The sequence below is a fragment of the Equus przewalskii genome, unplaced genomic scaffold (genome assembly GCF_037783145.1).
Source record: "Equus przewalskii isolate Varuska unplaced genomic scaffold, EquPr2 ChrUn-6, whole genome shotgun sequence".
Lineage (NCBI taxonomy): Eukaryota > Metazoa > Chordata > Mammalia > Perissodactyla > Equidae > Equus > Equus przewalskii.
In genome coordinates, this window is record NW_027228754.1 from 99,464 (window position 1) to 125,886 (window position 26,423).

At 45.9% G+C, this 26,423-nt stretch overlaps 1 protein-coding gene and 1 long non-coding RNA gene across 4 annotated transcripts; one reads left to right on the forward strand and one right to left on the reverse strand.

Annotated features, from left to right (window-relative positions):
* Window positions 1-1,578: 1,578 nt before the first annotated feature.
* Window positions 1,579-21,158, reverse strand: F11R (F11 receptor). Of its 2 annotated transcripts, XM_070608374.1 has the most exons (10): window positions 20,965-21,158; window positions 6,125-6,193; window positions 5,856-5,963; window positions 5,498-5,644; window positions 5,012-5,214; window positions 4,737-4,839; window positions 4,492-4,599; window positions 4,251-4,347; window positions 3,893-3,947; window positions 1,579-3,761 (listed from the first exon to the last, which is right to left on the reverse strand). In XM_070608374.1, the coding sequence occupies exons 1-10, from the start codon at window positions 21,026-21,028 to the stop codon at window positions 3,726-3,728; spliced, it is 990 nt and encodes a 329-aa protein (XP_070464475.1). In that variant the 5' UTR covers window positions 21,029-21,158; the 3' UTR covers window positions 1,579-3,725. The 2 variants fall into 2 exon arrangements, with proteins under 2 accessions (XP_070464475.1, XP_070464474.1); XM_070608373.1 differs by lacking the exon at window positions 1,579-3,761 and having other exon boundaries at window positions 3,893-4,263.
* Window positions 20,969-26,160, forward strand: LOC139081697 (uncharacterized). 2 transcript variants are annotated; one of them, XR_011536928.1, is made up of 2 exons: window positions 20,969-21,348; window positions 23,557-26,040. It is a non-coding gene; the product is annotated as an uncharacterized lncRNA (long non-coding RNA). The 2 variants fall into 2 exon arrangements; XR_011536927.1 differs by having other exon boundaries at window positions 21,127-21,348; window positions 25,484-26,160.
* The last annotated feature ends 263 nt before the right edge of the window (window positions 26,161-26,423 follow it).

Genomic DNA, 26,423 nt, shown 5'->3' on the forward strand with positions numbered 1-26,423 from the left:
TACTTCCTATGAACATATTCCAGTTTGTCTATAATCACTTTAAAGTGTGGCCCCTAAAACAGAATCGGAGGGGCCAGCCTGGTGGCACAGTGGTTAAGTGTATATGCTCTGCATCGGGCAGCCCAGGGTTCACCAGTTTGGATCCTGGGTGTGGACCTACACACTGATGGCCAAGCCATGCTGTGGCAGGTGTCCCACATATAAAGTAGAGGAAGGTGGGCACAGATGTTAGCTCAGGGCCAGTCTTCCTCTGCAAAAAAGGAGATTGGCAGCAGATGTTAGCTCAGAGATAATCTTCCTCAAAAAAAAACAAAAAAAGCACAGAACTGGATACAGGGATATACTATAGAGCCATCAGCAAAGAATGCCTCTCTAGTTCTAGATTTTCTACATCTTTCCAACTTTACCCATGAAGAGTTGACTTTTAGGACCCAAAGGCAAAGTCTTACACTTATTACTACTGAATTTCACTTTGTAAGACGAAGTTTATTATTCCTGTCCATTGAGATCTTTTTGAATTCTCATTCTGCCACCTGATGAAGTTGCTGTTCCATCTAACTCCTTTCCATCCACATACCATAGCCATGCTTGTTTTTTGTCTGGGTCACTGGCAAAAAATGCAGTGAGGTTTAGCCTTCATTCCAGAAGGTGGCAGCCATAGGCCCTCTGTTTTATCAAGAGCTTCCTAAGTTGTCTGACTCTGTCCTGTTGATCCCGTTGGGAGGGCAGACTCAAGCAATAGTCACAGTTCAGGGGAAACTCCAGGTGGACATCATCACTTTCAATGTCCTCTCTCCTAACACCCACATAGCCACCTCTACAGAGAAAGCTAACTTGTTTCAGCTCCTCCTCTTCCTGCATTCTTTCCCTTTCAGGATCACTGTGAGCAGGACACAGGCCACCCAACCTCACCTCCCCAACTGCCTTGCATCCCAGATCTACTTGTATGGGTTGTGTGAACTCAAGCAAGTTCCTTAGCATTTCTGTGCCTCTTTTCCCCCATCTGTGAAATAGGGATAGTAATAATACCTACTAAATAAGCTAATGGATGATAGTAATCATTCAACAAGTTACCGCCCCAAAAAGTTCCATTTCCTATTAGACTTTTATAGCTAGTACTGGAGAAGGGACAATGAATTGGAGTAGTTACAAAATTAGAGATACTTTTTAATGTAAATTGTACTTTTCCTTCATTTATCCTTTATTAAGCTGTCCCTATGCCCCATACTGTCCCCTCATTCAGAAATGGACCAACTCCATTTCCCTCCACGTCCTCTGTCCTGGCCTTGACGTGTAAAGACAGAAGCAAACACATCCTTAACACTCATTTCATCCCAGTTGCCAGTCTCCAGGGAATTTCCCCATTCCCCTCCCCCAGGTCTCCCTTTAACGCAGGAAACGTCCATCTGAGGCATTCCCTTTCAAGCACAGGCCAAGTTAAATGACAAGGTAACTCTCAGGCTCTGGGGAAGGATATCCCTAATCTCTTAAGCAGTAAGACTATCAGGGAGATTCTGAAAGTCCAAGTCACGCTGGGAGTCCCAACTCTTAATGTAGAACTCCAGGATTTAAACAAACTCGATGTGAAAAATAAACCTTTATTACAAAAATTAGTTTTGACATTCTAAAATGAAAGCAGACAAGGTGTTTTCCAACTCCCAGGGGCAGTTGTAAGCTGGAGGTAAATTCCAAGGCTGATAAGAACTGACTCATACCCATCTCGAGTGACCTTGGGAGGGAGGAACCATCCGCCTCAGACCTACAGGAGCAGTGAATCACCTCTGCTTCTCTGTGGCCTTTCCTCCACAACCCTCCCACCCTGTCTCCCAACCATGATACAGAACTGAAACATACTTTAAAAATCTCATTCTTACTGGACCATTTCATAATCTCTACTTTTATTGTCGAATTAGATTTTATTTCCATCTGGAAAACTTATTTTTTATTGGTGCATGACCCTTTACTGACGGTTTGATTTGGTTTTTGTTTTTCCTTTTGGATCCTTGATAGAAAAGAAACCTCAGTTCTGTTAAGGATTTCCAGATAAGGGAACAGAATATGGCAACATGGCGCTTAGTATCCTCCACGGAAAATCTACCCTAAAAGACTCCTTATTTACCCTCTTGCTAGTTCATAAATAGACCTGAGGACTGTGGTGGACGGGGAAACAGGAATTTAAGGGCAAAGAAGGGTCCCAATGGGAAGAGGAGAGCTATGACAGGCAGGCCTACCCTGCTGACTCCTGTTCCCACTGAAATGCAGATCGCTTCATGACCCAGTCTCAAATTATCTCCTCTTTAAACGTCTACCCCACTAAATAAAGTAGTAGTTACTACTTTACACTACTACTAAAGGAGTTCTCCAAATGATTCGCGAACTCCTCCTTCCTCAGGCTCGGGAGTTTTTCCTTAGCTTTAGAAAAGTCTTTTAATGCATCTGTTGGCAGAGGTGGGAGGATGGGCACTCTCTCCTCTCACTTGGTGGGACAGACCAAGTAGAAGCCCAGAGCACAGCATCAGCTTGGCCCGGGGTGCCCTCCTCCCGCAGGGGAAGGCCTGCCACAAGAGGGCTCTGGAATGAGGGTCCAATGTTCAGAAGCTCCCCCTTGAGACGGGAAGGAGGAAGGGGTGCGACAGGGAGCCGGGGACCAGCCCAGCTTGCTGGGAAGCAGGGCTTTCGGCAATTTTCCTGTTCGTACAAACAAGGAGCCAAGGGACCTCATTCCGAACCCCACCCCCTCCCCAACAAGAAACTTTAAGAAACCAAGTTTTTATTTCCAGCAACATCCAGCTACACACAAACACACTCAAAGACAATCTCACCAAAGAACTAAGACGCCCTTCAGCACACACTCAGTTTTAGCATAGAGCTAAGACCACACGCACATGCGCGCGCACGCACACACACACAGGCTCAGCAAAGAGCTAAGACTGCTACACACATCCCCACAGCCTTGCAGACATGTCTTAAAAGGGTCCATCCAGTTGTTCCAGCCAAGGGAGGGGTGACGGCTCGTGCTACCAGCTCCAGCTTTTTTTCTTTAGATCAGTGATTTTAAAACTCTTCTGTTCCATGTCCCCTGAAAGCTCACTATGCTCTCCATGACAAAAGACCCCCATTTTCCTACAGACACAGTTGGTATCAGTCTGCTTGTGTTCAGGAGGAAGAGGATGCAGGAGGATCGATCCCAGGGGCGCTTCCCATGGGAAGACAGAAGGAAGTGGGCTGCAGAGGCGAAAGGGACTTGACGTCGACACCAAACAACCATTTCAGCTGCTCCGGTCTCCAGTTCCCACTCCCAAACAGCTGGGACCAGTTCTCAGTACAGGAGGAAAGAGCAGGAACAGGGTGGGCTCAAGAGCCCTACTGGAGGGCCACCACACGCAGGAGGGTAGGGACTGCCTGCCATTCTCGCCGTCTGGTTGGAAGGGAAGTCCATAGACATCACTCGGGACTCATGCCCAATCCCACATAGGGATGGGGAGTGAAAGCTTTAAACAAGTCCCAGGCCACTCCACAGTGGTGGGAAAGGAAGGGAGGGGGGAAGGAGGATGGGGCACATAGCTGGCATTATTACAAACACATCCTAACTAAGATAAAAGTGGGGGCCACTGTGGGGCTAGAAGACAAATAAGGCATCCTGTGAAACTACAGACATTAGGGGCCAGAGTCTGGTAGCACCTGAGCAAGGCAAGCACAGAGGACAGGAGATGAGCCGGACCAGGTCACACCAGGAATGACGAGGTCTGTCTGAATTCCCCCTGGAAAATAAAACGTCCAAGTCAGTTCTCTATCATCTTCTTTGGCTGATAACGCCCCCAACACAAACACAGGCTAGAAACCCCTCCCTCCAGCCGGGGGGCCCTCCCCATCCCAGGGCAGGTAGACTCACTTCACTTCGAGCGGTGGGCTGGCTGTAAATCACCTTCTTATTCGAACTCGAGGTCCTGTAGACAAGCCAGAAGACGGAGATGCTCGGTGTCTTAACCTCTCCTTAACCTCTGCTTGCCAACTTCAGAGGCCAGAAGTGAGAAGTTTACAGAAGCACAGAGCTCTCAGCAAGGAGGCAACAGTGGAGGGAGAAAGGACAGGCGCGGGGGCCATGGTAAGCAGGGGTAGAGATCCAGATGTCTTCCCTACCAGGCTGGTTGCCTCCAGCTCCAACCCCTTCCCCTAGGCCCATCTCAGCTTCAAACCACATGCATCCATGTTCTCAACCTCAGAGAGCCCCTGGACAGCACCTCACTCACCCTTTCTTCACTCCTGAAAGAGAAGAAATGGGACCATGAGTGTCGGCAAGATAGAAGACAGCAAGGTGTGGGGAGATGGGGGGACTAGCATGCAGCTCTGAGATGTGGGTAACTGTGCTCCCTGGGAGGGGAACCCCGCATACACTGGCTCAGCATCAGGGTCAGTACTCAGATGGCACCCAACAACTGCGCCCTGAAATGGGGGCGATGCAAAGGAGAGTCTTTCAGGGTAAATACTTACTGTCAAAGTAGCCTCGGCTATAGGCGAACCAGATGCCAAAAATCAAGAATCCAAGGAGAATGAGTGTTACAAGGACAGCTGCCACGATGCCCCCCACATTCAACTCGGCTATGAGACACAAATGAGAGGTCAGGCACCTGGATGTTCACTCACGGTACTAACCATCCCGCCAAGGCCAGGATGAAAAGCAGATCCTCTCCCCCACCCTAGGTCCGAACTCCAGCCCCTGCCACACCCTCACTCACTAGCTTCCATGCGCACAGCGTCCGACCTCATGGGTGTCCCATACCCATTCTGCGCCTGACAAGTGTATTCTCCAGTATCAAAGGCCGACACCGGATCAAAGACCTGGAGAGCAGAAAAGAAATTGGCTTCCTGCTTGAAGAAGCTAAGTACCTATCTTTTACGTCTCCTGACCCTAATGCCAAGTTCACCTTGTTGCTTGTTCTTCCTCCCCACCTTCAGGGGTTCTATAACCGTGCCCCCCACTCCCCACCTTTCATTCCCAGCCGATCCATACCAGCTCCCCTGTCTTCTGATTCAGGCTATAGGAAGAGTTGCTGAAGGCACGGTTGCTCTTGGGCTCCGTAGGCATCAGCACCCCGTCCCTGTACCAGGTGTATTCAGAGGGTGGGGAACCATCTTTCTCTGAGCAGGTCAGCACTGCCCGGTTCCCGATGGTGGCAGAGGAGGGGATGTTGACTGTAGGCTTGGATGGAGGCACTGGGAAGGGAGAGAAAGCGCTGATCACAAGGGCAGGGAGGGTTGCCTGGAGGCTAAGTAGCTGACAAGGATGACACCACCATCCAGTAGCCCCCCCTCCCTTACCATGCCCTGAGTTTCCCCTTAACCAGGGGCTCATCCCCTCTCTGGCAGCACTGCGACTCTGAATCCCCTCACCTGCGAGCATTCTTACCATCAACGAGCTCCAAAGCTTAGCAGAGCCTCCTAAGGGTTTAGGGAAGCAATTGATTCTAAGCGCACACAGAAGACATGTGGCACATACCAAGCACAATGAGCTCGATGCTGACCTCCCCGTAGGTGTTGCCGCCATCATCAGAGACCATACAAGTATATGTCCCCGTGTCTTTCCGGGTCACTGAATGGAAGGTGATGCCGCTAGGCGAGAAGGTAACTCGGTCCTCATAGGAAGCTACCAGGAGAGCGGAGACAGGAGCAGAGTGAGCCAGAAAGCTAAAAGAAGCTGGTGGCACTCAAGGCACGAAGGGCCCTCTTCTTCCCCCAGGAAGGGCTCTGGGAAGGCCGCAGAGACTGGAGCCCCAGGGTGTGCCCCTACCCTGGAATCCAGGCACTGATCATCCCTCCACAAGCTGGGCAATCAGAAAGGAGGCAGAGCCACTCACCTGTGATCTTGTTGTTATAGCAAACAAGGCTGGTGGTGTCGCCTTGGGCAAACTTCCACTCCACACGGGGAGAGTTGAAGCCCGAGTAGGTGCAGGACAACTTGGCAGCTGCAGGCAGAATCCACATGAGCGGGAGGAAAGAGCAGTGGCAAATGGAGAAGATGGGGAAATGGCCCCAAACCACAGTAGGGCTGAATCGTCCCCAGGTCCCCAGGGGTCTGCACCTGCCCACCCACCCCTGCCACGCTCCACAGCCCTTCCCAACTCACGTTTATTCTCAGCGACTCTGACTACAGGTTCAGAAGTGTAGACTGTACCTTTGGTCAACGCCAGGGAGCCTGAGGAGGAGAGAGGTGGGCCCATCAGGAGTGGACGAGAAATGCAGTGAAGAGGGAGGAGCAGTCCCGGCCGACGGAGCATCAAAGACCGCGGCTCCCCAGCGGCTTCTCCAGCCTGGGATCCCAAGGTGAAGGGATTCTAGAGATTCAAGCTCCTCCCGGGGTTTCCATCCTCTCACCAATATCCTAATACCTTCTCTAAAAGCTTTTTGCTACAATTGCAGGCCAATGCTTCTTTTACCAATGGAAATAAACTATGTCCTTCAAGTACCATTTCTTCCATGTTTTTTTCCCCTCTGTGACTCCCAATAATCTAATTAGATTCCTGCTAGTCCGACAGCAGCTTCCCAAATGACATTTCATGGTTCACAGAAAGCTTCTCAACAAATAATTGCAGCCACTTGTCAGACACTCCTGGCAGGAAGCCAGCAAAGCTGGAGGCAAGAGAGGGAAGGGAGAGAAGGAGCAATAATGAGGATAATAATAACACTCGACGTTTGTGGGGCATTTTGTGCTTTTTCAAGTGTTTTCACATACCTTCTGTCATTTGATCCTTGAAACAAGCATGACAGGTCAGCAGGGCAAGTATCGTTATCCCAGTTTTACATGAGGAACCGAGATGACAGGGAAGTAAAGTGCCTCAGATCACATAGCTCGTTCTGAGACGGAGTCAGGACCAGAACTGGCCTCAGACCATCTCATTAGAATCTCCCACCCAATGGAGAAGGGAAACAAGGTGGTGTGTGGTGGGGTGGGGAGAGGGGGAGAGGAGAGACAAGGCTAATTAAATAACAGTGGGAGGGCAGCCACAGGTTCACAGGAGGGGCCCAACATTCCAAAAGAAGCCCGTGACGGAGGATTCTCGAATAGTACTGTTACAAACCTGCTCTTACACAATTACTCTCATTCATGTTTTCAAAGCTCAAACTCATGGCATGTGCTTTATTTATAGCTTTAAGTCAGAGTTCTGTCTTCCTTAGATAAATGCAAGTGCACTTTTCCTTTATTTAATTACTCACAACTGAATATGGGCTCTTGACCTCTGAGGCCCCCTTTTCTCATCTGAAACAGGAAGGGTTTGAACTAGATGTTCTCTAAAGTCCTCGAGGTTCTTTGTGTTTGTTTGTTTGTTTGTTTTGGCATTAACATTTAGAGAGTACTTGACAGAATAACACTGTGTATAAGTCGAAATAAGTATTCTCTCCCTCATTTTAAAGATGAGAAAATTAAGTATCTAAAAGGTTAAGTGAGGGCTGGCCCAGTGGCCAAGTGGTTAAGTTCACACACCCGCTTCTGGAGCCCAGGGTTCATGGGTTCAGATCCTGGCACAGACCTACACATCACTTGTCAAGCCACACTGTGGCAGCGTCCCACATACAAAATAGAGGAAGACTGGCACAGATGTTAGCTCAGGGCCAATCTTCCTCGAGCAGAAAAAAAAAAAAGGTTGAGGGGTTGGCCCACGTTTTCACAGCTAGAATACGGCAGAGCTGAGATGAGCTTACAGGTTACTCCTATACCCCCTTTTTTCCCTTAGTACACTATACTTTTATAAACCATGCTGTTTCTCAGAAAAGCCATCAGTTTAATGGAGGCAGAGCACGTAATAAAATGTCATTCTTTTAGAAGTCAGGTCCATTTTACCTACAAATTATTTCTAATATTACCTTGTATACGAATATATGGCATTACACTTTACTGTCAAATCTATAATGAAATGTAATAACAGATACAGAAATTAAATAGCCTTTACTAAATTGAAAACTGAGGACATGGAAGTCCCTTACTCAGCTCTCATCAAGAATGCTGCTAATAAAATGCTTTGATTTTTGCCCAAGTCAGCTTGTTCTGCTTTGATGGTGGGAATTTTGTTAAGATTCTCAAATTTTACAGTTAGGTACCTGCAAAGTGCACTGTGATGCTTGAAGCGGATCTCTCCTCAGGAATGAAGGACCCCTTGTCCCAGCTGCTGGGGGAGCTCCCAGGGGAAGGCCTCCAGCTATCAGCCATCTTTGAGGGTAACCAGAAAAGCCCCTTGCCCAGGGGCATGCCTCCCACAGGGAAAGGGCGAGGGGCAGGGGCAGCCAGCATCCAATGCCTGATCAATGAGAGGAGGCGGGAGTATGAAGCCCAGCTCCATGACCCCAACTCGGGACAACACTGCAGGGCTATTCCTGCTCCAAAGTTCCTTGCGGAGCAGGCTGAGGCCTTATCGGGACTACAGTGCCACTGAGCTTCTCCCTCTGCCCAATCCTGTTCCGCCCCCTCCTTTCCATAGGTGTGGATCCCGAGAGCTCTCCCTAATAAAGGTCTTGGTACAATAGTTGACATCTCGGAGTCAGCTTCCCAAGAACCCAAACTATGACGCCACCCAAATAAAGAACAGCTTCTAATTACACTAAAAGCTAGCCTTTGAAATAAAGGGCAACCAAAAAAAAAAAATCACAGCATATGAATTTGGTGATTATTTCTGCATCACTTCTGATGTTAGCTAAAGTTCTTTTTTGAGTCCTCTCAGATCATCGCATGTAAAACACATTCAGGAATTCCACCCCTATAGATACATAGACATATTGGGCTACAGGCGTCTTCTCCTTCTCCTCATTAATCCTGATTCCATGACCTCGTCCAGGCTTCTCTTCTCTTGTTTAAATACAGAGCCTTCACCTCAATGCCTTCCCACCTCCCTCTGATGTGGGACTGCTGATGTCTGCCTGTGGCCTGACTGCCAATGCTCAAAACTCTACTGGGACAGCATATCGCACCATGAGTTAGTCCAGCCTCACCACCATGCCCTCCCTAGTCACCACAGGATACCTCAGTCGCCCTGGTCCACAATCCCCTTCTCATTCCTGAGGATGCCTCTGGAACCAGACAGCCTGCATTCAAATCCCAGCTCTGTTACCTCCTAGGCTGTGCGACCTGGGCAAGCCACTTAGTCACCTGGAACCTCAGTTTGCCCGTTTGTAAAATGAGGATAATAACAGTTTCTACATCAAAGGGCTGTTGTTGAGAGTTAGAGAAGCTAATACAAAAAAAGTGCTTACAACAGTGTCTGACCAACAGGAAGCACCAAATAAGTATTATATCTTATTATCCTCATCATCAGCCCTTAGGCCCTTCTGTACATTCTTCTTTTCTTTTTTTTTTTTTTGCTGAGGAAGATTTGCCCTGAGCTAACATCTGTGCCAATCTTCCTCTATTTTGTAGGCAGGTTGCTGCCACAGCATGGTCACCAATGAGTGGTGTAGATCCATGCCTGGGAATCACACAGACCACCAATGCAGAGTGAGCCAAACTTAACTACTAGGCCACAGAGCTGGCCCCCACACTTTTTTTTCTGACTTCAAAATTTTCTTCAATAAGACATATAAATAAATATAAGTACTGCCTGGAAAATGCTTACACTCCAGCCCACCAAACCATCTCTCTCTATCCTTATAACCGCCTTGGAAAGCCTAACTCGTCTCTAGAAGCTTCACAGAGAGACCAGCAGAGCTGAGGGCTTTCCCTCATGACAACCTGTCTATACCAGGACACCCCCAGTTTCCCTCCCCTTCTCCTGATCCATTTTCTATTTTCCTCACCTCATCATGGCCCCCTTTTGTACTTAACCTTGGACCTATACTTGGCATATTGTACACACATACAAATGTCCTGCAATGCACACTGGTAGCCCAAAATAGAAGGAAATTTCATCCTTTCCATTATGAAGTTTAACTTATTCTAAATTCACCAAAAAAAAAAAAAAAAAAGCCACAGAGTCAAAGGCATCAATAGATTTTTGGCCCTTTTCTGTACAGAAAACCTTCACAGTCTTGCACACCTCTCTAGCTGTTATCCTCTCCTCCCTTCCTCTCCAAACTTTTTAAAGAAGTGGTCTACACACACTATTTCCAGCCCAAAATACCCACTCACTGCTCAACCTACTGCACTGTCTTTGGCTCTCACCTTGGAGTTAAAATTGTTTTTTGGGTTTTTTTTTTTTTTTTTAAAAGATTTTATTTTTTCCTTTTTCTCTCCAAAGCCCCCCGGTACATAGTTGTATATTCTTCGTTGTGGGTCCTTCTAGTTGTGGCATGTGGGACGCTGCCTCAGCGTGGTTTGATGAGCAGTGCCATGTCCGCGCCCAGGATTCGAACCAATGAAACACTGGGCCGCCTGCAGAGGAGCGCGCGAACTTAACCACTGGGCCACAGGGCCAGCCCCGTTACAATTGTTTTTACTAAGGTCACCAATCATCATATTCCTCAACTCTAAGATGCCCTGATTATGAGACATAACATCGATTTAATAATAGCTTCTTGGGGGAAAATTATATTAAATGGATGCATAGGCTGTAAGTCACATCCCAGTTTTCAGAACATTCAAGTACTCTTAGGATTAAGGGTATCCAGCACTTGCCTTTTCAGCTGCCTTCTGTGGCTTCTGGAAGACGTCTGGCCCTGCGGATCACTCCCCTCCTCGGAGGTCACCCCACCCCTTGGTCCCTGCGTACAGCCCTTCTGGTCCTCCTCCTACCTCAGAGTTTTATCTTATTCTCCTTCTTGAACTTTTTGCTTCCTCTGTCGAGCCCTTGAAATTAGTGATCCCCAGCATTCCATCCTGGGCCTTTTCTTCTCCCCATATTCTCTCTAGGAAATCTCAAACACAGCCCAAAATTCGTCCAGCCCCATGTACGGCCAGCTCCAGCCACTGCTTCTCACCCGAACTGCAGACTCCTATCGCTGTGCTTTCTGACATCTCCACTTGGACTGCACACACCCCCTCCTGCCATCTCACTCTGCTCATGATCTCCCCCAACTTCTCTCTTGCTGCTCCTCTCTCCAGCTTGATGGGATCACCACTGACTTGGTCACTTAAACCAGAAGCCTTCAAGCCGTCACCATCTCTCCTTCACTCTAGTCAAACACCAAGCATTACAGTGTCATCTCCCAAACCTCTCTCAGCTTTGGCCCTCCTCTCTATACCCACTGCCACTTTTTAGTACCATCATCATCTGAAGAATTGCGATTGCTCTCCCTGCCTTGTTTAATCTCTACCCACTGAAATCCACCCTCCATCCCACCACTGGAGGAACAGCTAACACTTATTAAGCACTAACTATAGCCTAGGCAACGCTGCAAGCACGTTACATGGACCATCACTCAACCCCCACAACAACCTTAGGAGGTAGGTGATACTGTTATCATCATTTTCTACATGGGGAAACTGAGGCCCAGAGCAGTTAAGGGATGGTGCAGATTGAAATCAAGGCAGTTCCAGAGGCTGTGCTGCACTTAACTATACAACCTTCCTAAAAATGCAAATCTGACACTCACTTCAAACTTTCAATGACTCCTCATTGCCTATAAGACAAAATCCAAATTCTCCAGCAAGGCAAAAAAGCTCCAGCACTATCTGACTTTGTGATAAGTTTATCACCTTCATCACCCGCTCTACTCTTGCAATTTACCCTTTAACAACACAAAACTACTCAAAGTTCCCAGCAAAGACAGGCCGTTTCACAACCTCTGCCTTTGCTTATGCTATTCCTGCTATGTGAAACACCCGTTCCCCTCTTTCTTCATCTGGCCAGCAGCTACTCATCCACACTATTTTCTGAGAAATGACCTACCCCACCCTTAAGCCTCACCAGAGCCAGGTTAAGGCCTCTTTCCTAGGTTCCCCTTACCCCATGCAAAACACCATCAAAGAGATTCCCAAGTTATAATGACATCATCTGCGTACACGTATGGCTCCCCTACCAGACAGTAAATCCCCAGGGAGAAGGGACAGTGTTATTTATTATCCTGAGTACTCAGCACTTAGCATAACGCCTGGTACCAGCTGACATTGAACAACACAGAGCCTTAACGAATTAGGTCATAGCAGACCATACACCATAACAACTACTTGTTAAGGTTTATCTACAAAGATAAGACATACTTTTCAAACTGGTGGATGGGGGCATGCCCAAATGGAGAAAAAACAAACTTAAAGCTCAACCTTTTTAAAATTTTAATACCAGCAAAGGTTTTTTTTGGTTTTTCTTTTTTTTAAGTATGCTTTTTGGTGAGGAAGATTGGCCTTGAGCTAACACCTGTTGCCAATCTCCCTCTTTTTTTTTTTTCTCCCCAAAGCCTCAGTACATAGTTGTATATCCTAGTTGAAGGTCATTCTAGTTCTGTATGGGACACCATCTCAGCATGGCTTGATGGGTGGTGCATAGGTCTGTGCCCAGGGTCGGAACTGGTGAACCTCGGGCCGCCAATGTGGAGCACACGAACTTAACCAGTTGGCCATGGGGCTGAGACGGATCTGCACCTGGGCTGCAGTACGGCTGGTTTCCTGCATCCAGGGAAAGTGTGCAGAGCCAAAAGTGGAAGAAGTACGAGGAAGTCTTCTCATGCAAGGTCTAAAATAGCAGTAGGAAGTAGGGGAAAGGTGTGAATCCATTTAAAACATCCCCATTTTCTTCATGATCACAAAAGCAACCAAGAAACTCCAAGGAGGCCCAAGTCAGCTGAGGAGGAGACCCTTGGCCACAGTATTGCTTTTTGTAGAACAAAATCTTCAAAATGGTTTATGGTTGTTAGGGACTGAATTGTGGTCTCTCAAAATTCACATATTGAAGCCCTAACCCCCAGTACCTCAAAATGTGACTGTACTTGGAGACACGGCCTTTAATAAAGAGGGGATTAAGTTAAAATGAGGCCCTTAGGACGTGCCTTAATCCAATCCTGACCAGTGCCCTTATACAAAGAGATACCAGGGAGCTCGTCCCAGAGGGGACAACCACGTGAAGAGGCAGCAAGAGGGCGGGCATCTGCAAGCCGAGGAGAGAGGCCGCAGAGGAAAACAACTCTACTAGCCTGGTGATTTTGGACTTCCAGCCTCCAGAACTGTGAGAAAATAAATTACTATTATTTAAGCCCCCCGGTATTTTGTTATGGCAACCCCCCGAACAGACCAATACAAAGGTCTAAGCTGGGTATCAGCAGTGGGCATTCTGGTTGAATCCCCAGAGACCTCAGCCTTGACTTTAAGTAAGCGTGATGACGTTTACGCACAATGAAAGAACCAACAGAACTCCTGAAGACCTTTACAAGGCTTGTCCTATACTTTTAACTAATCATATCTGAATTCTAGACACATATTACTGAGCATGACCAAATGAAAAAAATAATAGCATGAATAAAATAATAATAGCAGTTAACATTTCTTGAATATCTACTATGTGCCAGGTATTGTTCTGAGCCCTTTACAGGATTAATTCATGTAATCCTTGCAATAATGCTATGAGACAAATAGTATTGTTGCTCTCATCTTACATATGAGTTAACTGGGACACAGAAATTAAGTAATTTGCTCAAGGTCACAAAGCTAGTAGGTGGCAAAGCTAGGATTCTTTGTACACTTTTTTTATTTTTTTTGTGAGGAAGACTGGCCCTGAGCTAACATCTGTTGCCAATCTTCCCTTTGTTTTTCTCCCCAAAGTCCCAGTACGTAGTTGTAGCTCATAGTTGGAGGTCATCCTAGTTCTTCTATGTGGGATGCCACCACAGCATGGTTTGATGAGCAGTTTGAAGGTCCGTGCCCAGGATCCGAACCAGTGAACTCCAGGCTGCTGAAGCAGAGTGCACAAACTTAACCACTCAGCCACAGGGCCAGCCCCTAGGATTCTAACCCAAGTAATCTGGCTCCAGTACAGGAGACATCACACAACTATGTAAAATAGATATTGCCATCCCAAAAGTCAAGCTAAATCAGTTTGTACTGACATAGAAATATGTCCAAAACACATAAATAATATGTAGAATATGATCCTATTTTTATAAATTATAAAAATAACCTGAGTATATGCATAAAAAGGTCTCTAAGAATAAACTCCAAACACTTGACAGTACATATTATCTGAGAGATGAGACCACAGGGAGCTTTTCTTCTCTATGTTCTGCATTTCTGTAAAAAGCAAGTATGTATTAAGTGTTTTAATTTAGAGAAAAGGGAGTAGGAAAGGGGAATAAAAAAGAAAAAAAAATCAGACAGATCACAAGAAAAATAAAACTAAGCCAGAAAGGAAGGGCAAAACAAAGTCAAAAAAAAAGGAAAGATGATAAAGAATAACAGGAAATACTCAAATAGTGGCACACCAGGAAGCCCAGAATGATTAAACAAAACTTTAAAGGTAAAACGAGGTACAGATGAGTCAAACATATGAAATAGGAGATTATGACGCCATCAAGACCCTAGACAGCATATGTGAGTCCGATAAATGTCGAGGAGAGGAAAGGGGCAGGAGGAAAGAGAGCAGAGGCAATGTGGAGATGCTGCGGTGGATGGAGAAGAGGAAAGGAGGCAGGTGGAAAGGCACAGGGGTAGGAAGTGGAAGAGAAGGTGAGTGAGGCAGAGAAGGGGAGGCAGTGATTCAGGCATTAATACCTAAATCAATTCCCACACATTTTCATACACATCAGAAGAGTTGGTGGTATATAAATCTGTAAGACTGACGATATAATTCCCGAAGATCACTACGTATCTGAATAATAAACCAAGCGTGGCAAAGTGTAGTTTCCAAAAGGGACACACTTATCTGTATATTTATCTCATCCCACATGCTTTTCCTACAGTGAGACTGAAGTAGAGCCTCAGTTCCCTCCTCTTGAGTCTGGGCGAGGTCCTGTGACTGCCCTGATCAATGGAGTCACAGCAAAAGGGATACAGTGAGCCCTCACATTCAGGTTAGTGCCTTAGATGGATTTTCTCATTAAATTCTCCCAAAAACCCTATGAAACAAGTACTATTGTTATTATCCTTTTTTACAGATGAGAACACTAAAGCTTAGAAGAGTTGCCCCAAATCACACAGCTACATATAGCAAGGTGGGAATCTTAACCCAAGCCTGCCTATTTCTGAGCTTCCAAAACTATTATGCTACACAGCATCTACATCGGACAAGCAAGGAAATCCCACCCATCCTTCAAGGTCCTGTTCAAATGTCCCTTGATCCATTATGCCCTTCTCCAATCAAAATTAATCTCCCCAACTTCTAGAAATTTAGCCTAGGAAAATAACCAATGGTAAGCTTAAAGATTTGTGTACAAGGACAATTTAATGTTATTTAGTACAGCAAAGAAAAAGAAAACCAACTAAATGCTCAATAAAAGGAGAACAGTTAGGTAAATTGTGGTATAGCCATAGAGCAGAATACTACAGGATGGATTGTGCTTAAAAACAGAACACACACACACACACACACTCATACAGGAACAACTAGAATGAAACACCAGCAATGTGTTTATCTCTATATAACAGGATTACGTTTGATTTTATTTTCTCTATATTCCTGTTTTCCCATTTTTCTACGCTGAGCATGTATCATTTCTTAATTAAAAAAATTTATCTTTTTAAAAAGTAACTCTCTTCTCTTCTATGCTCCCAAAACATTTTGTACTTTGATGACAGCCCCTGGCACACTCTGCTCCACATTCTACTTAGTCAGTATATGTCTAGGTCCTTGGGAACAGAGACCAAGTTATGTTCGTATCCTCCCCACTCCTAGCACTGGGCTTTGCCTAGAGAAGGTGCTCGATGAGCCGCACAGAAGCAATGCTGCGATGGGAAGGTGGTCACAGAGGGTGACCAACAACCAGCCCTTGTCCCGGCAGGTCAAACCCACAACAGAAAAGCAACCTCCTACAACTGCATCATTAAGAGAACATTGTTTTCTCTGTATGTTCTGTTAATTATTAGAATCTCACTCAAGCCGCTTTCGTGCCACGAGTTTGTTTGAATTCATTTTTTTAAAAAAGGAAAGAAAATGAAGGAAGCCAGCCAGCCAGCGTCTCTGGTTTTCTCTAAGGTTTCAACCAAACTTCCCCTTTAGGCATCTGACCCTCATAGGACCCTCCAGCTACACGAGAGCTAGAGCTGCTGAACAGGCAGGATGAGCCAGAGGCTCCGAAAGCCACCAGCTACAGCGCACTCAGTTTACCTAATGGAGGCTAACCGTTACCAATACCCTTGGCTCCCTCAGAGCTTTTAGATAGCAGGTGCTATTCATTTTTTTATCCCTAATCTCCAGCACAGTGCTCAGAACATAGTAAACACCAATGTTTGTTAGATTAACAAATACATTTCGGGCTGGCCCGGCGCAGCAGTTAACTGCTCATGTTCCGCTTCTCAGCGGCCTCAGATCCACTGGTTCAGATCCCGGGTGCGGACATGGCACCACTTGGCAAAAGCCATGCTGTGGTAGGTGCCCCACATATAAAGTAGAAGAAGATGGGCATGGATGTTAGCTCAAGGCCAGTCTTCCTCAGCAAAAAGAGGAGGATTGGCAGTAGTTACCTCAGGGCTAATCTTCCTCAAAAACAAAACAAATGAATTTGATGTTGCAATACAATTAGAATCTGGACCTAGGGCTTCCACCCCTGGGGTGTCCTTTCCTGCCCACCAATCACCCTGTAGAGACTGAACTCCCTCCTGGAGCTTGCGTGAGACAGATAAGGAATGCATGGGCAAGAGGAAGGCTTTGTGAGCCCAAGAGGTCAGGCTAGGCCCCAACAGCCACCCTTGGCCGCACTTTCAGTGACGTGGGTCAGCTGGCACAGCCCTCTGAGGATGGCGGAAAGTGGCAGCGGCAGTGTAGGGCAGGAGTTTTCACTACACTGCTCCCTGCTGCCTTCTCTCAGCAGAATTTCCAGTTCTACCTGCTCAGCTCCTCCCCTCCCCCACCCATCTCCCCATTACAAGGGAAGGTGGCGCACACCCGCCTGCCCAGGGCTCACTCCAGGGGCCTGGCATCCAACTTCCTGCCAACCAGCTGCTTCCTCCTATCCAACCCACACACTGTGAAACAAACGACATGAGCTGGACTTTAGACAGAAACCCTGCTTATCAGGGAGTCCCAGGCAGATGAACTCTGAGTCTTCAGCGCCTGGAAAACCCCAGGATACATCCACTCACACTGCCTTCCACAACCCCCTCACAACGCGGAAACCTCTTCCATAACTACATTTGACGAGTGGTGATCCAGGTATTTCATGAACCTCTGAAAAAAAGGAAGCAGGTCTGAGTTTAGAGATCCCCAAGGTCTCTCCCCGATGCTAACAGACGTGAAAAACCAGCTCCATTATTTCCTGATCTATCACATAAAATGTGTGTAGCTTTTAAATCTCTTTGAGCAGAAGTGTCAGCCATTTCTGTGTCCATAGAATAGGTGCCCCTGGGGCCAGTTGACTTGTGAGGGGGGGTGGGGAGGAGGGCGATCCTAATGGCCAAGCCCACAACACCTGTAATACCAATATGAAAAGATCTCCAGGGTATATTAAGTTAAATAAACAAGATGCAGGACGCAGTAGAACGTACATAGTGTGCGTCTTTTTGTGTAAGAAACAGAAGAAGAAACAAATTTGTATTTATATACACTAGTATCTGCTTAACAAAACACTGGAAAGGTACATAAGAAACTACAGAGAGATAGGGAGGGAACAGGAACAGGCTGGGAGCGAGATAACTCCTTTAATATCATCTGGATTCTCAAACCACGTCAATGTATTAACCTATTCTAAATAAAGAAACTTTTTCTTTTTAATTACAGCAGCTCCACCTCAAGCCAAAATTAGGCTGGAGACCCCAGACAAGCCCAGATCACAAAGAAACTGAAGAGAAACAGCAGGAGGCGAAAGTGTCCTGGAGCTAGGAAAAGACAAAGGTTCTGGAATTCCACTACCACAAATTTCCTAGTTTCGGCTACTGCCAGTCACCGGTTTCGAGGGAACAGCTCTTTCCTGGGAGTAAATTCAGCTGGGAGAGGGAGGGGAGGAGGAGTGACTCACCAATCTACAGTTTCGAGGTATGTCTAACCCTGAATGGCAAAGCTAGAGGGGCTCGAGTTGGAAACATCAGCAGGAAACACCACGACTCAGGCTCACAGGCCGCAGTTCCTCCCTCCTGGAATGCCTCAGTGGGGACACTACAGGGGTGGGGGACAAACACCAGGGTTCCAACCTAGGTTCCCCTCTCTCCCCTGTGGTTACCCCAAACGTCATCCTGACCACACGGCACCCCGCTGAGCGGAAATGCCTTTCCCTACCTGGGAGGTAGCCGGGAACTTTTCTAAGTACAGGCTCTCTAGAGGGAGGGAGACTGGTACTCTTTTAGACACGAGTTTTGCTTTTCCCAAGCCCAGTGCTCCCTGTGCTTCACCTCCCATCCCCGCCCGAGCAGGCTCAGGCCTTCCTCTCCGCTAGCTTCCCCAGCCTGCAGTAGGGCCTCTGCTTGACTTGATCATGTCTTGCCCTTTCCTCTTCCTCCCTGATGGCAGAGCCCACAATGAGCAGCAGCCCTGGAGGGAGGGAGAACACATGGGAATCTTGTATTTGCTTCCGACGTCCCAGGGGCAAAGGACAGATTAGATGCCCAAGAAAGAACCCCTGCCATTTGGATCTATCAGGGTCTCCCTGCTTTCTTTGACCTACTCTACGAGGGGCAGCATTCTTTCATCCTCATAAAATCCAAAGGGGATATCAGCTGCCCAATAACAAATAATCCCTTCACATATATGTAATGTAGCCATTAGCCCAGGTGATCCTCAGGACAGGCTTGGGACAAGTATTATTACTCCTTTTTACAGATGAAAACACTGAGCTACTTAGCCTAAGATCACAAAGAAGGCAGAAAGCCAAGCTAGAACCCTGGGAGGATGACCTTGCCTCTAGTCCCATCTTCATTGTACTAATCAAATCACTCCCCCCAGCTCTAGCCTGATTTAAATGTGACAAAGTCAGTTCCTCACACCCCCACCCTGCCCCCCTCCAACACCTTACTACCCAGGACCCACTGTCCTGTCAAGCTTACATAATATCATCTCAGGCTCCCTCTGAACCACTGTTTCTTGATTCCCTGAACATCCCCAAGCTCAGAATGGTGCCATCACAACGCTGTCAGAGCCAGTATATCACTGTGTGATTATCACAATATAGAAAATTAGAGGGAGAGAAAAGAAGAGGGAAGGGGAGCAGCACACAGTTCCAGGAAGCTTACAAGCCTGACAAATACTGTCACAAATAAAGTCACTGACTCAGAAACTTCTAGGTTTGGGGGGAAAAGTACTATCACAGTACAAGAGTTGGGAAAGTCTTTAGTACTGAGCCACACAGAACCAAAAAATGACCATGAGTGTTAGCAGTTCTAAGATAAATGCAGAAGTAAATAGGTGAGGGTAGGAAAAGAACGAAAATTGAAAAAAAAAAAAAAAGGAAGGGGAGAATGGAAGAATAGAATGAAAGGGAGAAGTGGGAGAATAAAGAATCTGGTGGGAAAGAAAAACGGAAAAAAGAAATAAGATAGTGGACAGTATCCCAAACTGATGTCTGTGATAATGGTTCCTGTGCCACAGGCTGCCTGAGATGCAGGATTCAGGAGTGGAAAAGGAGAAGGGAATCAGGGGACTTTGGATCCATTCCCAGGAACTTGTGTCAATCTGGAAAAGTCATTTCCTGTCTTTGGACCTGTTTCCTTATGTGTACAATAGAGAGAGGATTAGACTTGCCTCTGGTCCACTCCACCCACAGGGTTTATGTTTTTGTGATAAGGGACAAAGGATTAGTCAATCCATCTGTCTCAGGGCAGGGAATCTATTTCCATCCTTCAAAACTGAGCAAAATGAAATACCTCATAACCACGGATACTGAGTGTAAATGTTCATTTCTTTTACACTTCCTAAAACATGGACCTTGAGAGAAAAACAGAGATTCATGCAGAACACATACTGACACAACTATCGACATAAGCACACGCACACTCAAGAATCAGACAGATACATATACAGGTGCTGACACAGGTTGACTGACGAAGGCACAAACCTTTCACTCAGCCCGGTACAAACACATCTATAGACAGAGGCATGCCCCAGCAAGCCAGCCTCATTGTTCCACAGTAAAGGGAGTTTACAAAGGAAACAAACCCTCTCATACACGGCCAGGGGGAGGGCAGAGTTCTGGCTTAGAGAAGGATCCAGCCAACCAACAGACTGGCCCTCCCCCTGGGAATAGTCACTCAGTCAACGACATTTGTTAAAGACTTTTCGGGTAGCCTAGAGAAAAACTCTGAATTCTGTGCTCTGAGAAATTTCAGATTCCAGTCTTATTTCGTCTTGAGAGTTTGCGCCCGCTTTTCCCAGAGCAACCACCGCAACCCAAAGATCCAGGGGAGCTAAAGAGACCCCTTCAGCAACAGCCAGGGAAACATACCACCTCACCCCACCTCCTTTAGATTTTCTCTGAGAACCTTCAAGAGCAGAGCATCCACGGGCCAAGGGAGTCAGGGGGTGAGAGGCTCATGGCTTCTCTTGGGTTGCTCGCTGGTGTCGGATGAGTACTGGAGGGGAGGAATGCCCTTCCCAGGTGCGTGTGGAGGAGGAGGGCTGGGTAGACGTTTGTGGGCAGGGTCCTCGCGCCTATGACCCTCACCAGTATGTGAGGATAGGCAAAAGGGGAACCAACCCCTCCCCGTTATTTTTGGTGTATATGCGGAAAAGGCAGCTCACTCCCGGTGGGCGTAAGGGAAAAGGTCACAACTCACTGGTATGGGGGAGGGGAGCCAGCCACTCACCAGGGGAGGGGAAGGAGAAAGAAGAGAACTGAGCCAGAGGTGGAAAACAGGACCAGGAGAGAGAGGCAGGCAGGTTTCTGAACTCCTCCCCACGCGGGCAAAGGGCGTGGGGAGCGCCTCCCTCCAACCTCTGACCCGACCCACCGATTTCTCCCGAAACTCCGGGAACTTACACAGGATCACCGATATGAAGAGAAGCAACTGTTTTCTCCCGGCTTTCGCCTTTGTCCCCATCATGATGAGGATCCCGAAACGACAGCGGCCCCCGAAGCCCTGGGAACAGACACAGCTTCGCCCACAGCAGAACGGGGACTAAACTCCAGCCGCCAGGTTGAGCCCCGCCCGGCTCTTCCCTCCACGCCCGATTGGTCGGCGCCCCGCCCCTGCACATTCCGATTGGTGGAGGCAGCCGCCGCTCCGTTGAGTGACTCACCGTCGCCAGGTGCAACTCCGCCCACTACTCCCCACCCGGGCGGATTGGCGCCTCTCCAAGCCCGAGCCGCCCTTATTGGCCGGTGAGACTGTGGCGTAAGGAGCCAATTCCTCACCTTCTGCAGGTAAGGACATCCTGATTGGGCGGCGTTCTTGAAGTAGGGATTTTCTGACTGGCTGGGTTCTGAGTTTGAGCTGGAGGACTAGAGGAATCGCTAGAAGGAGGAGGCAGGGAAGGTAGTCGTACTGCGGGGCTCGCGGGGATGGGCTTGATTTTGTCTTTTGTCGTTTGTTGGTATGTAAATTGCTGGGTGTTGCAGAAACCTTGGTCCCTTTGGCAAGTGAAAATCACATATTCATATGCGAGAGTTGGGGGAGAGGACCAGGAGAGAAGTGGAATGATACCTTAACACAACCCCCAAACGGTGTTCCTCTGTCGACCTGGTTCGCAGCGTTCACAGGCTTTGAGAGTTGGGCTGCGCAGAGAAGAGGAAAAAAGAAAAGAGGGGACGGGAGTGCTCAACTCAAAAGTGGGAAAAGCAGAATTAGAGTATCTCAGAAAGAACTTTAATACACATGTGCGCCAAACACACCCAGATAATACAAACTGACCTACAGATGCTCTATAAACATTGTGAGTGATCGTGGATATGTCCTTTACGCGTCAGATCTGCCAGCAGAGCCCTACATTTTAGAATTATCTTCTCACTGTGACTAATAGTTGGGTGATGACTAAGACCCTCTTTCTATAGACTGTTGATACTCAAGCTTTCTGTTAATATTTACATTGTTACATCTTTTTAAATTGAAACTCATGCTCAACACCTTTCCTATTTCTAGTTTCTTTTTTAAAATTTTTTATTTTGTTAATTGTAGTAACATTGGATTATAACAATATAGAGCTTTCAGATGTACATTGTAATATATTTTGAATTCTGTGTAGATTACATCATGTTCACCACCCAAAAACTAATTATAGTCCATCCCCTCACATGTGAGCCTAATCACCCCTTCTGCCCTCCACCACCCTTCCCCTATGGCAACCACCAATCCAATCTCTATTGCCATGTGTTTGTTTGTTTTTATCTTCCACTTATGAGTGAGATCATACGGTATTTGACTTTCTCCCTCTGACTTATCTCACTCAGCATAATACCCTCAAGGTCCATCCATGTTGTCACAAATGGCCGGATTTCATCATTTCTTATGGCTGAGTAGTATTCCATTGTGTATAAATACCACATCTTCTTTATCCATTCGTCCCTTGATGGGCACCTAGGTTGCTTCCAAGTCTTGGCTATTGTGTATAATGCTGCAATGAACATAGGGGTGCATGTATCTTTATGACTTTGTGTTTTCAAGTTCTTTGGATAAATACCCAGCAGTAGGATAGCTGGATCATATGGTAGATCTATTCTTAATTTTCTGAGGATACTCCGTACTGCTTTCCATAGTGGCTACACCAGTTTGCACTCCCACCAGCAGTGTACGAGGGTTCCCTTCTCTCCATATCCTCTCCAACACTTGTTGTTTCCTGTCTTGTTAATTATAGCCATTCTGACCAGAGTGAGGCGATACCTCATTGTGGTTTTGATTTGCATTTCCCTGATAGCTAATGATGTTGAACATCTTTTCATCTGCCTGTTGGCCATCTGTATATCTTCTCTGGAGAAATCTCTGTTCAGATCTTTTGCCCATTTTTTAATTGGGTTGTTGGTTTTCTTGTTGTTGAGCTGTATGAGTTCTTTGTATATTTTGGATATTAACCCCTTATCTGATATATGGCTTGCAAAGGTCTTCTCCCAATTGTTAGGTTGCCTTTTTGTTTTGTTGATGGTTTCCTTTGCTGTGCAGAAGCTTTTTAGCTTGATGTAGTCCCGTTTGTTCATTTTTTCTTTTGTTTCCCTTGCCCAGTCAGACATGGGACTTGAAAACATGCTGCTAAGCCTGATATCAGAGAACGTACTGCCTATGTTTTCTTCTAGAAGTTTCATGGTTTCGGGTCTTACATTCAAGTCTTTAATCCACTTTGAGTTGATTTTTGTGCATGGTGTAAGGGAACGGTCTACTTTCATTCTTTTGCGTGTGGCTGCCCCGTTCTCCCAACACCATTTATTGAAAAGACTATCCTTCCTCCATTGTATGCTCTTGGTTCCTTTGTTGAATATTAATTGTCTGTAAGTGTGTGGGTTTGTTTCTGGGCTCTCGATTCTGTTCCATTGATCTGTGTGTCTGTTTTTATGCCAGTACCATGCTGTTTTGGTTATTATGGCTTTGTAGTATATTTGGAAATCACAGAGTGTGATATCTCCAGCTTTGTTCTTTTTTCTCAGGAATCCTTTGGCTATTCGTGGTCTTCTGTTGTTCCATATCAATTTTGGGATTCTTTGTTCTATTTCTGTGAAAAATATTGTTGGAACTTTGATAGGGATCACACCGAACACTATAAAACATTGTTGAAAGAAATCGAAGAAGACGCAAAGAAATGGAAAGATAGGGGCTGGCCCATGGCCGAGTGGTCAAGTTCATGCGCTCTGCTTCAGCAGCCCAAGGTTTCGCCGGTTCAAATCCTGGGCGCGGACATGGCACTGCTGGTCAAGCGATGCTGAGGCGGCATCCAAAATACCACAACTAGAAGGACCCACAACTAGAAATACACAGCTATGTACCAGGGGACTTTAGGAGGAAAAGGAAAAATAAAATCTTTAAAAAAGAAAGAAATGGAAAGAATTCCATGCTCTTGGATTGGAAAAATTAACATCGTTAAAATGTCCAAACTTCCTAAAGCAATCTCTAGATTCAATGCAATCCCAATCAAAGTTCTAGTTTCTAATTTACAATGATTAATTTTAACTGAACTTAGTGTATCCAGGTTGCCTGTGGGAAGACTTTCAGGACATTATCTCATTGCAAGTAAAATCCGCATTTATCCAAAACAGTGGTGTTCTTTGACCTTTTACTTCAAGCATTTCACCTTTGGTCTCATTCCTTTGTCCACATCTCTTGGGCCAAAGGTCCACTTCCGGTTCCACCAGAAGCAAAGTTTATCAAGCAATATTTATCAAGCACCTACTGGGTGCTGAAGGGAAATACAAGCAAATATAAACCACAATCCCTGACTTCAGATGATTTGCAATCTACTTCCTAGACTAATGCAGGAAACAAGACAATATGTAACCAAAAGAGAAACTTCGTATTACTAAATCGAAACAAATACTTGGGTGGCAGCCATGTGTAAAGCTCTGTTCTTTTCCTTCAAAGGAATTAGTCTTGGAGAGAGAGACATATACAGGATGTTAAAGTATGAGAGTAAAGAGGATCAAGGGAAGAGCTTAGAGCAGGGACCAATCACTGTGGACTGTGATTGTCAGAGAAAACTTTAAGATGGGAGCACTTGAGCAGGGGTTTAAAGGAACTCTAAGACTGATCTAGTCTTTAGGTAGAAGGGTCATCTTAGAGGTCATTTAGCTCATCCTCTCACCCTTCACAGGGAGGCCCATACAACCACCCAGAATTTAGACATCCTCTGCTTAAACTCTTCTTAAAATTCTTAAGGCAGACCATTCTGCTTTTTGTACAATTCTTAATTATTAAAATATCCTTTCAACAAATTGAAATCTGCCTCCTGGTAACTTTCAGCCACTGTTCTCTGGCATTACACAAAATGTCTCATTATTCTTTGCCAATGACAGCCAGCCCTTCCTTCATGTATTTTAAGATACTTATTATAAGCCTTCTGAGTCTTTCCTTCTCCAAGCTAAACATCCGTATATCCTTCAGATAGTCTTCATATGGCATGATTTCGCAAGCCTTCCACCCCATAATGAGTCTCCCTCCTTTAGATAGTTCCTTGTTTGTTCATAAACTAGGCATTGAAGAAGCCATCTCTCTATGGGATGGACACATCTCAGTTCAGACCCAGGTCCCCAATGTCTAGCTGTGTGTCTTCAGCCAGTTCACATCTCTCTGAAATTTTCTGCATCCAGAAGGTAGTTATGATGATGGTAATATCATTTACCTTATGGCAAAACAGGATTAAATAATATAATAGACATCATATGCTTAGTACAGGGCAAGGTACATTTTAAGAAATGAAATGGTATCTACTTGCATCACCCTTATTTACAGCCTAAGAACACATTTGCAAATATAATAGCCATATTACACTATTGAGTTATAGTCAATTTGTAGCAAACTAAAACCCATAAGCCTTTTATTTTCACTTGGACAACTATCTTTTTTTTTTTTTTTTTTTTTTAGGAAGGTTAGCCCTGAGCTAACTACTGCCAGTCCTCCTCTTTTTGCTGAGGAAGACTGGTCCTGAGCTAACATCCATGCCCATCTTCCTCTACTTTATATGTGGGATGCCTACCACAGCAGGGCTTGCCAAGCGGTGCCATGTCAGCACCAGAGAACCTCAGGCTGCTGAGATGAGGAAGATTCAAATTTGACCGCTGCGCCACCAGGCCAGCCCCTCTGGACAACTATCAAATCAGGTCTCTTACATCCTATACTTGTGCAGTTGTTTCTTAACCAAAGTACATTTTGCATGTATACCTATTCCATTTTATATCTTTTTGTTTTGAAAATGAAATATTAATATGTAGAAAAGTATACATGAAATGTTAATAATTAATATTAAATGAAAAAGTAATTACAAATAGTATGTATCCCAGTTATTTTTAGGTAAAACATTTGTGCATACATTTACAAAGCATGAAAGTAATTTTAGAGTATGCAAATAATTTTATATTCACCAAGTTCCTTTTCCCATATAGTTGCTTAAATGAATAATAAACTTTTAAATTGTATTGTCATTGACATTTGTTTCCTGTAGACTTTCAAAAGAAGAGCAGAGTTTGTAAACTTCAGGCTGGTGAGTTTGTCTGCAAAGTAGAAAGTTCTGGAAGGGCTTATTAAACATAAATCTGGGGCCAGCCCTGTGGCCGAGTCGTTAAGTTTGTGCGCTCCGCTGCAGCGACCCAGGGTTTCACCGGTTCGGATCCTAGGCGCAGACATGGCACCACTCGTCAAGCCATGCTGAGGCAGCATCCCATGTGCCACAACTAGAAGGACCCATAACTAAAAAAAATATACAACTATGTACCGGGGGGCTTCGGGGAGAAAAAGGAAAAATGAAATCTTAAAAATATATATATAAATCTTGATTCTGTCATCCAATATATTAGCAGTCACACTG